Raw genomic sequence first — 10,849 nt, forward strand, 5'->3', positions numbered from 1 at the left:
TTTGGGATTTATATCCCCCCTTTCTCTCCTGTAAGGAGACTCAAAGGGGCTTACAATCGCCTTTCCCTTCCCCCCCTTCCTGTGTGAGGTGGATAGGGCTGAGAGAGCTCTGAAGAACTGTGACTAGCCCAAGGTCATCCAGTTGGCATGTGTTGGAGTACACAAGATAAGCCTCCACAGCTCAAGTGGCAGAGTGGGGAATCAATCCCAGTTCTCCAGATTAGGGTGCACCTGCTCTTAACCACTACACCACACTGGTTATGGCCTCCCCCTATTTTATTCTAACAACCCTGCAAAGGTTCAAATTTAATGTCCTAAGATCACCCAGTGACCCTCCATGTCAGAGGCAGGATTCAAACCTGAGTCTCACAGACACTAGTGACTAGTCAAACACCTAATCACTATATATGCCAATGCTCAAGAGCTAGCTATATTCAGTTTACTTGGAATATAGGCAATTGTACTTTAAAATTTTACAAGCATGCCAATTAGTATAATTTTATATGCTAAGTTATAAGTCAACCCTGCATATGTTTTCATTTCTGACTTGAAGAATTTCCAGCATTTTAAGATCTTTAGTTTTGACTTCCAGCACAAAAAAGCACCAACAATCCCACTCCGCCAGCTCACAATTTGCATTGGTCATACTGGCTGGCAGCTCTTGCTGCCATATCTGCTGTGGTCAAGAACTCATTTTTTTCTGCCATTATGTGAACCTAGCCAATCAAGGGCCAAAGGCAATGGATTATTCACGATGCTATACACCAATCATCTAAGGCGATGTTGCAAAACTCACAGAAAAGGAAAAGCATCCCCTGCTGATCATATTCATGACCCCAGTCATTAAGATCACTGTAACAATTTTTAATGTTGGACTGAAATGATGGTAGGTTTGTGTGCCTTTAAACAGTGATGAATAGGAGAGGGAGTGGCCAGAAAAAAGTAGTTGAGCCATGATTGGTTTTTGTGAGGAGTACCTGGGTGGGGATAAAAAGCGAGGAGAATCAGTGAGAGATCTGTGTGTGTGTGGGGTTGAAACTGAGAAAAATCTTGGCTGGGTTTTTACAAAGAGAGGAGGAATTGAAATTAGTTTTGAGGTGTATTAAATCTGTGGGGATTATAGAAACTGTCAGAGTTAGTGTCAGAACTCTCTCTGAGGAAGAATTGGGAGTAAGTCAGAAAGGGACAAAAGCTATATGGGTGTGACCAAGGCTGACAAGGTTTCATTGTAAGAGTGCAAGGACTAAATTCTAGTGCGAGAGAATAGTATAAGAGAGAGAGATCAGATGTGAAAAGGGTCAGAATGACTTTATGCTGATTGGAAGTTATTCAAAGTATGTGGGGCCTCAGTTATATTTAATTTTTTTTAAATAATTTGTTTGGAACCTTGAAGTTACCTACCAGTTATAAAATCTTAGTTTGGTTCAATGAAATATTGGAACTTCCCCCCTGATTTTCCTTAGTACCACAAATGCCATCCATTTGCCTTACCTCTTGTACACACTACGAAGAAAAGAATAAAATAAAAAAGGGAAATAAAAGGGGTTTTGGAATTTTATCCCTGGTGGCAGCCTACAAAATAAAGATAAGAGAAAAAAAACCCGAAAGAGATACAGGAAAGAGAAGGCAAGGAGGGGGCGCTACAATCACCTTCACTTGGAGCTGGCTAAAACAGCACTGAAAGGAAAGTGTGTACTTTTCCTAACGGCACACCTTTTCCCAGGCTTCTTAACTCCATCTTAATTTACCTGGCTCCTGCTGATAACACCAAGTATTAATCAAGATGACCATCAGTGTGGGGGTGCTGCATGTAAAGTCCCAGTTGTACTCACATGCTCGAATTGTTACACCTTTATTGCTAGACGGCACTTCCTGTCTGAGAGTTGGTGGGCAGAGGCAATCTATGGGGCAAAATACACTTCCAAACCCCAACGCACAGGAGAAAAGAGGGTTATTCAGGTTGTCTGTCTCTGCTTCCCACCCACCTCCCTTGCAATTCCTTTGGTTTGAAAACACATCTGGAGTCTGCATGGTAGTAATAAGTATTTATTGTGCAACTCTATTGTACAGCTCTGGCAATACTCTGCTTAGATGATCCCAATCTGAAAAGAAACAAAAAAGAACTGTGAATTGTCTGGCAGCGGCCGCAGAAGGACGAAGCTTTCTGACCACCACCTCAAAGACTCAAGCCCCTCCCAGCACCCAGGAATTTTTAAAGAAAGATCTCCCCATATTCCAATAGAAAAGGCAGCACATAAGATGCCTTTGAGGAAGCAAAGTCCACACAGCACAAACCCACCAGTATCCAGCTTCCATGGCTAACAACACATTCCAGGGACTGAAACTCCCACACGCTGATAATCTTGCATCTCACGGACACTGTAAGAACTGCCTTTGTTCTCACATGCGCTCTGGAGCACTGGTGGGTTACGATTCATAAATGGCTTAAACCTGAGGCACCATTATTAGTTTGGGGATTTTGGGGGGGGGGGGGGGCATCTTTTTGAAAAGGAGAGAAACAAACAGAAAGAGATGTAAGGGACAATCAAGGCCATAGTCGGTGAAAAGAAAATATTCTGAAAGATATAGGTCAGTGATGGTGAACCTTTTCGAGACCGAGTGCCCAAATTGCAACCCAACACCCACATTTATTGCAAAGTGCCAACCCGGCAATTTCACCAGAATACTGAAGTTTCAGTTTAGAAACGCGTTCTTCGGGAGTAAGCTTGGTGAAGCAACCATGCAACACTTCCAATGGGTGAATCACGACCCTAGGAGGGTTTACTCAGAAGCAAGCCCCATTGCCAGCAACCGAGCTTACTCCCAGGTAAACGATCACGCCCAGGCCAGCCTAGATATGTGTGGGGTGTGTGTGTGTGATTTTCCGCCCCTCCACATGACAGACTCTGGGCATGTGTGCCCACAGAAAGGGCTCTGAGTGCCACCTCTGGCACCCGTGCCATAGGTTCGCCACCACTGATATAGGTGCATGACAAACTGCACCTACCAAAATGCCTATTTCTACGCAGGTGTGTTGCCCTTTGGATCACCCTAAATAAGACAGGCATGCATGGTGTAAAAGCAGCAATGGGCCCCATGCTGCAGTAAAGGATCTGAACACAGGTACAGAAAGGTTGGAGGACTGGCCTGCAGAGCCAGGTACAACTGCCCGGTTGTCATTTCTACCCTTACCGAGGGGACACACCAAAACAGACACTACAGCAAAGAAGGAATGGATTAGAGATTCAGCCTCCTTACCTTGTTGGCAACATCAAGCGCATCATAATCGGGAGCAAGGCGGACGTAAGCCTTTTTCTCACCATCAGGCCTAGAATGAGACAAGTGGTGTGAACTTTTGGGATGGCTCATACTGCATAATCCTGCTTTTGAGAGGCACGAGGATACACAGACAAACCCAAACATTCTATTCTCCCCAAAACATTCAAAAGACTAATTTGGGGAAATTCACAGTATTTAATTTAGTTTCCAGCTTCCATTTTTTTCCCTACTAAATGGCAAGAAAAACTGCTTAGGTACCCTTAAAGATTGAGTGGCTTCATCTCAAGTCACGAATGCTTGTTTGAACAAAAAACAATTCTTTCTTAAAAAGCTTCCTAGGTACATCAAACTATCGTGTGCACGAAGTTATACGCAATGCACTCCAGGCTCAAACAAAATCATGTCTAGATTCAACTAACAAAGCAGTATTTGATATTTCTGGAAATCATGTGTCTGTCCACCGTCATCTCTGGAGGGATCTCTGTGCATCAGTGGTTCCTTTGAAAACATCACATGGCTCAGTTCGAAAGTGTTTCCATCATCTGCACAGAGTGCCCCCACTCCCAGCTCCCTCGGCCATTACTCACCGAATCAGCGTGTTGACCTTGGCCACGTCAATGTCATACAACTTCTTGACTGCCTGTTTGATCTGGTGCTTGTTTGCTTTCACGTCCACAATGAAGACCAATGTGTTGTTGTCCTCTATCTTCTTCATAGCGGACTCTGTAGTCAGTGGGAACTTAATGATAGCATAGTGGTCCAACCTGCAGATCAGTACAGGAAAAGGAAACTGTGCTTACTCACCAAAGTTAGGATATTGATGGTTAGGTAGCCTCTTGAGTTACTCATCTCTGCTTTCAGATCCAGGTGCATCAGTATCTAATAAGCTCTAATCACAAGCAATCAGGCTTTGGTCGCTAGAGAATCATCATGTGCACCTCCGGTCCAGTTCTTGGACCAGAATATTCGCTGTGTAGAACTAAAATGTTCAGGGAGGAGGGAAGAAGCCCCACATCCTCATAGAGAATTTTAAAAAGACTACACTAAGATCAGCTGTAACACTTGCTTTTTAAAAAATAAGCAGTTTGTTATGGATAACAGGAGGGCTGCCATACAAACAAAAAATATACAATCTGATTCTATGTGCATTCAATATAATCTCCTTTGTTCAACTCTGCTGTGGAAAAGGAGAAGAGTTTGGGTTTATACCCCACTTTTCTCAACCATATGGAGTCTCAAAGTGGCTTACAAACTCCTTCCCTTCCTCTCCCCACAACAGATGTCTTGTGAGGTAGGTGGGGCTGAAAGAGTTAGCAGAGAGCTGTGACTAGCCCAAGGTTACCCAGCAGGCTGCATGGGTAGGAGCAGGGAAATGAATCCAGTTTACCGGGTAGCAGTACATTGCTTATGTGGAGGAGTGGGGAATCAAACCCAGTTCTCCAGATGAGTCCACTGGTTCTTAACCACTACACTATCAAAACCAAATGGGAGTGCAATGTAAAATGTACTGTAAGAAACAACGCACTGCACTCAGGCTGGTAAGTGGACTGTATTTCTGATAATTCTCAGAATTATCCACTTAACCACTACACTGCCAGCAATTATCAAAGCAGTCTTTTATTGTTCATCTCGGTAATTAGCTAAACTGTATCACTGCTTGAATACCTAATACGATCCTTGCTGTCTATGATATTTTCTGCCACGCTATATTGTATTGACAAATTATTTCAAAGCATGATTAAAGAAGCTCATTGGAGACCAATTTCTCAGCAGATACCAAGGCAGGGACTTGATAAAGAAGACTTAAGACAAATGGGGGCCTGTCATTGGCTATCAGTCACAACTAATAGGTATAAGCGCACTAGATTCATAAGCAGCATATTTAAGGCTACCAGATGATGGCTAGTTTCTGCAGCTCATCAGAGTCCATTCTCTGGCTATTACTAAATGGATCATGCACTGCTTTAATGTCCAACATACTTGTTTCGTCTTGGTGCACTCTTCCGCGGATAGCCAGTTGAGGCTGAGGAAACACTCCGCATTAGCCGCTTGGTGGTTTTTCTTGGAGTCCCGGAAGGTGGGTGACGTCCTAATCTTCTTCTTGGTGTGACTGTGGACACCTTTCAAGACTGCCTTTTTAGCCTTCAGGGCTTTGGACTTTGCCTCAGTCTTAGCTGGGACAGCTACAACAAGAGACACAGTTGAAAAAGAATGCATGTGTATTTAATATTTGCAAGTAACAAGCCAATACAGTTTCCAAGCTCTGTGCATCAACCCCTCTTCCTATGAAGTTTATTCTCCCTCTCCACATTTGAAATGACGCAACATGTGCTTTTTATGCCGGGCATGTGATCTAGGCACCACAGAAAGCAAAAGGAGTGAAATGGAGATATTTACAACACAGGCCTAAACACATGATACAAATAATAATTGAAGGCATTTCTGAAAATTAATTTATAATGAATGGTACAGGGAGAGGCATCTGGCTAATAGCTGGCATTCAGATTCTCAGTGGGAGCCAGTGTTATTTCTCTCTCTCTCTCTCTCTCTCCTCTGTCCCAGTATCCCATGTGCATCTGGAACGTGTTTTGCACTCAGCATCATGCATAGGCCTACAAACTGCATCCGGAAACGGGTTTCACACTCAGCATCACTGACTCCAATTAAATCTGCAGCGTATCCCATACTTTTGACAGTACACCCTAAGGAGAGTTACTCCAGCCCAAGACCATTCATTGCAATGGGTTTAGACTGGAGGAACTTTGCACGGGCCTGTGCTATAAGACTCTCAAACTGCGGCCTCTTTGCTTCCGGTGGGTAATACCAGAAAGGGACGACCGGCCACTTATTAGGGAAACCTAGACCCTTCTAACCCCCTCCCCATCGAAGCTAGGCGGACCCCGGCATCAGCACCAGCCTGATTTTGAAGTCATCTTCAGGCCTCTTCCCCATTTTCCCTGCGAAGGGGCCACAGAACACGAGCCACGTTCAGCCACCTGGGTCTGCGAGGAAGGTCTGGACAGACGAGGTCCGTTCCCGCCCCAGCAGGGGGTGGCAGGCCGAGACTCAACCCCCTCCCCCGGTCGAAAGCTCCCGCCTTAGCCTTTCAGCCCAGCCCTTTCGAGCCCCCTCCCGGCGTCGCCACCCCGGCCTGCCTCACCCTCCTTCTTGGCTTTCGGCGCCATCTTGGGGAGGCAAAAAAAGGAAGACCGCGTGCGCCTCCCACGGGGTTATAGCACCCGAATATCGCGAGATTACGCACCGTAACTCCGCGGCGGAAAAAACCGCAAGGCATGCCGGGGGAAAAAGAAGGCTGCCTTTGGCAGTGTCTTCAAGCGCGAGTGGCGTCAGGAGGGCATGCGCGTTATCCCACCGGGAGGCCTCACGGCGTGTGCAGTGCATGACGGGAGTTGTAGTTCCCAGCTGTCATTTTTTGTTACGTGTCAGAATCCTAGCTGGGACGTGAAGTGGAAATTTGGGGTAGGATTTGGGGCTTGGGAAGGAAGCACAGGCCCGTGCAAAGTACGAGCCCGTTCTTTAAAGCAGCCGTTTTATCCAACGGCATTGACCTCTCTTGTATGAAGGTAGTGTTGCCGACTGACCTAGGAAATTCCTGGTGGTTTGGGGGTGGATCCTAGGGATGGCCAGATTTAGGGGGGGGGCGGGGGTTAGCAAGGCATGATGCTCCAATGAAATTGGTCTCTGTCGTCTAGAGATCAGTTATAAGTCTGGGAGATCTCCAGGCTGTCCCTGGAGGTTGGCACCCATAGCCAGCAATCACAGAAGAATGTGCTGCTAATTATAAGAGGTGGAATTAGACAGTCTAATGTAGCCACATCCCATGCAGGGTTTCCAGGACTGGGAAAATGTCCCTTTAATAAGGGTATGAAGGTAAATAACAGTGCTTGATAAATAAGATCCCATCAAGCCTCTATTAAAGCCAATATGATGTAGAGGTTAAGTGTGTTGGCCTAGTATCTGGGAGACCCAGGTTCAAATCTTCATTTGTGCCTTGGAAGCTTGCTTTGGGCCAGTCACACTCCCAGCCTAGCCTACCAAACCAGATTGTTGTGAAGACAAAAATGGAGGAGATAATAATGTAAGCCGTTTGAGGTCCCCATTGGGGAAGGTGGGGGACACAATCGATAAATATATAAAGGAACAGGAGATGTTTCTCCAGGCCTGTTGGCCACCCTACATGCGCCATACACCAAGGGAGAGAACAAATGAAACACAGCACCCTCTGCTGGAAAAAAAACACCATGTGACAACCTGGAGGAATGAACATCCTCAAGCAAGTTCTGCAGAAGTGGCTTTAAATTCCTTTTCGCAGCCAAAATCAAACACAAAACCTGTGACACATTAAAAACGAATATAACCAAGTTTCCTGTGCCAGGCATACACATGAGGAAGGAAACACGGCTACTACTGCATCCACGTCAGTCATGTGCTTTTGCAGCTCACTCAGACAGCCTCTCCTAGACAAGGGTTCAGGTGATGGGCTGAGTGGGGCTCAGGAGCACCAGTCTGTTGCTGGGCAAACAGAATACAAACAGCAGCAAGAAGGAAACCCACAACTACACATGCACAAAAGGCAGCGGTATCAACCCCCTGACAGTTCACTGAGAAAAGGTGACTATATATCACTCTTGCATTATAGGCCCAAGCTGAAACTTTGCACCATGGAACACAATTGCACCAGCACAGAATGAGGTGGCGTCAAGGAAATACCGATGGAGGAGTGGGGCTTCATCAAGTCTTGGCCATGCCAGAGAGAGAAGAGATCTGGATGTATACCCCTTTCCCTCAGCCATAAGAAATCTAAAAGTGGCTTACAAATTCTTGCATTTCATCTCCCTACAACGGTGAGATAGATGGGGCTAAGAGAGTTCTGAGAGAACTGTGACGAGCCTGAAGTCATCCAGCAGGCTTCGTGTGTAGGAGCGGGGAACACATCCAGTTCACCCGATCGGAGTCCGTTGCTGATGTGGAGGAGCGAGAAATCAAACCCGATTCTCCAGATTAGAGTCCCCTGCTCATGCGCAGGAATGGGTAATCGGACCTGATTCTCCAGATTAGAGTCCACTGTTCTTAACCCCTGCACCATGCTGACTGCAGCAGCAACACACCTTTGAAAGTCATCATGGAATACATACAGAGTAAAAATAGAAATCCCCCCCCCCCACTGCCCATCTTCTTCGAAGCCTTGAAGCCCCCTCACAACTTCAGTCGCTAATGGTGAAGTCTGCAGCCAATCACAGCCCACCTAAGCACTAGAGAATGCGGAGCGTAGCTCAGATGACAAGATACACAGCATAGAACTATTTCTATTTGTTTGTTTATTGGATTGATATCCCGCCCTATCCCCGCAGTGCTCAGGGTGGGTCATAATATAAAAGCAATTATGAACTCAGCAGGGTACAATGCCACAGAATCCTCCTACAAAACAGCCATTTTCTCAAGGCAAACTGATTTCTGTCAGCTGGAGACCACCTATATGTCAAGCCTCGGATCTGCAGAGCAATATTTGACTCTAGATTTCAGATCAGAAGCCTTTATTGACAGGCATCGGCATGGCTGAGAACGCCAGTTCTTTAGCTCTTTGGGTACAACCAGAGGTGGGATCCAGCAGGTTCTCACAGGTTCCCAAGAGTAGGTTACTAATTATTTGTGTGTGCCGAGAGGGGGTTACTCATTGGTGATTTTGCCACATGATTTTTGCCTTAGTTACGCTCCTCCTTCGCTCCTCAGCAGTAGCGCGCAGAACTTGAAGCAGTCTAGCTGGAGGTGCACCGGCATGCATGGCAGCCTGCGCCTGCGTGCATTTTGTTTCCCGCCCAAGGACCAGCGCAGCGGCTGCGTCCTTGCCACAGCCCTGCCCAGCAATGCCGGGTCACACCCCCGTCGTGCCCCGCCCAGCCCCATTGGCGCTATGCCACTGTTTGAATCCCACCACCATGGGAACCTGTTACTAAAATTTTTGGATCCCACCACTGGGTACAACCTTTTTTGAGCCCCCCCCCCCTTCCAACTTTCACACCCCATATCAAAGGCAGAGAAAACAAGGCAGGAATGTTACAGTTGTTAGATTTCCAAGGCTGGTGTAAAGAGAGAGTGCCAGGCACAAGCACTTGAGCACTCTTAGTTTGTTACATGTTGCAAATCAAGGGAATGTGGGAAACTGAAAGTAAAGAAGTGTGAAGGCCATTAACAAAATATACAAAGTCCCTGTGATGTCCGGAAGGCTCTTCCTGACACTATAATTCCAGATCTCCAGACCTCACCTAGAAGTTGGCAACCGCATATTTCTAACAGTGGTTGGAAGGAGTCTCAAAGCGGCTTACAAACGCCTTCGCTTCATCTCTCCACAACAGATCCCTTGTGAGGGAGGTGGGGTTAAGAGAGTTCTGAGAGATCTGTGACTAGCCCAAGGTACTTGCAGACTTCGTGTGGCGGAGCGGGGAAACAAATTCATTCTCCAGATTAGAGTCCACCACTTTTAACCACAAAGCTATGAAAAGGCTGCAGTTGCTTTAGCGTTTGGCCCACTCTGTGCATTCTTTGGTTGCCTTCTCCCCATGTCTTCAATGTCCCCTTTGAGATGTGGTGACGAGAATTGTACACAGCATTCCAAATGTGACCCCATCGGGGACTTGAATATAGTCATGACTGTACTAGCAATTTTATTCTCGGTCTCTCCCTTTCCTGATGATCCCTAGCATCAAGTAGACCTTTTAAAAATCGTCACTGCGGATGGAACTGACATTTCCTCTACGCTCTCCAAGGCAACCCAAAGGTTGCCTATCATCACTAGCTCTTATCCTATTGGTGTATACATTAAATTAATTTTTTTTTGCCATGATGTGCATCGCCTTGCATTTTCTAGCACTGTCGTCATTTGCCATTTTGTTGCCCGCTCACCTAATTAGCAACCCATTCCTAAACCCTATCTTGAAAGGACTTATGATGGAAATTAATAGCAACAATGGCATATTTCAGACGTCTGTTAGTGGCAAACCTTGACTGTGTTGTATTAAGAAGGATACTGACAAGCTGGAACGGGTTCAGAGGAGGGCGACCAAAATGGTAAAAGGTGTGGAATCCATGCCCTATGAAGAGAGGCTTGGGGAGCTGGGGATGTTTAGTTTGGTGAAGAGGAGGTGAAGAGGTGACATGATAGCCAGGTTTAGATATTTGAAGGGATGTCATGTTGGTGAGGGAGCAAGCTTGTTTTCTGCTGCTCCAGAGACTAGGACCAGGAGTCATGGGTTCAAGGAGAAGAGATTCCACCTAAACATCAGGGAAAAGAGAGGCTGGATGGCTGTCTGTCAGGAGTGCTTTTATTGTGTGTTCCTGCATTGCAGGGGGTTGGACTTGATGGCCCTTGGGCAGTGATATAGGTATAGACTTTTTATGCGGTGGTTCGGTGGGTGGGCCCACGCCCCCACCCACCCTTGGGGATGTAGCCACGGCTCCCCAAGCCCCGTCCCTGGCCTCAGCGCTTATAAAAGCAGCTCTCCGAGGCCAGGGTTGGCAGATTCCCTCCAGGCAGAGGCATAGCTAGTGAAAG

The 10,849-nt window shown here is 46.5% G+C and overlaps 1 protein-coding gene and 2 non-coding genes across 3 annotated transcripts; all 3 read right to left on the reverse strand.

The window, feature by feature from the left end:
- Positions 1–2,030: 2,030 nt before the first annotated feature.
- Positions 2,031–6,479, reverse strand: RPL23A (ribosomal protein L23a). Its single transcript, XM_048519569.1, is given in 6 exon segments — positions 2,031–2,102; positions 3,259–3,328; positions 3,867–4,043; positions 5,260–5,342; positions 5,344–5,462; positions 6,440–6,479. Coding segments are annotated over 6 exon segments (489 nt in total). The 5' UTR covers positions 6,465–6,479; the 3' UTR covers positions 2,031–2,087.
- Positions 3,763–3,827, reverse strand: LOC125446102. The gene has a single exon (XR_007246362.1). It is a non-coding gene; the product is annotated as a small nucleolar RNA SNORD42 (small nucleolar RNA).
- LOC125446104 lies at positions 4,146–4,218 on the reverse strand. The gene has a single exon (XR_007246364.1). It is a non-coding gene; the product is annotated as a small nucleolar RNA Z17 (small nucleolar RNA).
- Positions 6,480–10,849: the final 4,370 nt, after the last annotated feature.

This window comes from Sphaerodactylus townsendi, linkage group LG16 (genome assembly GCF_021028975.2).
Source record: "Sphaerodactylus townsendi isolate TG3544 linkage group LG16, MPM_Stown_v2.3, whole genome shotgun sequence".
Classification (NCBI taxonomy): domain Eukaryota; kingdom Metazoa; phylum Chordata; class Lepidosauria; order Squamata; family Sphaerodactylidae; genus Sphaerodactylus; species Sphaerodactylus townsendi.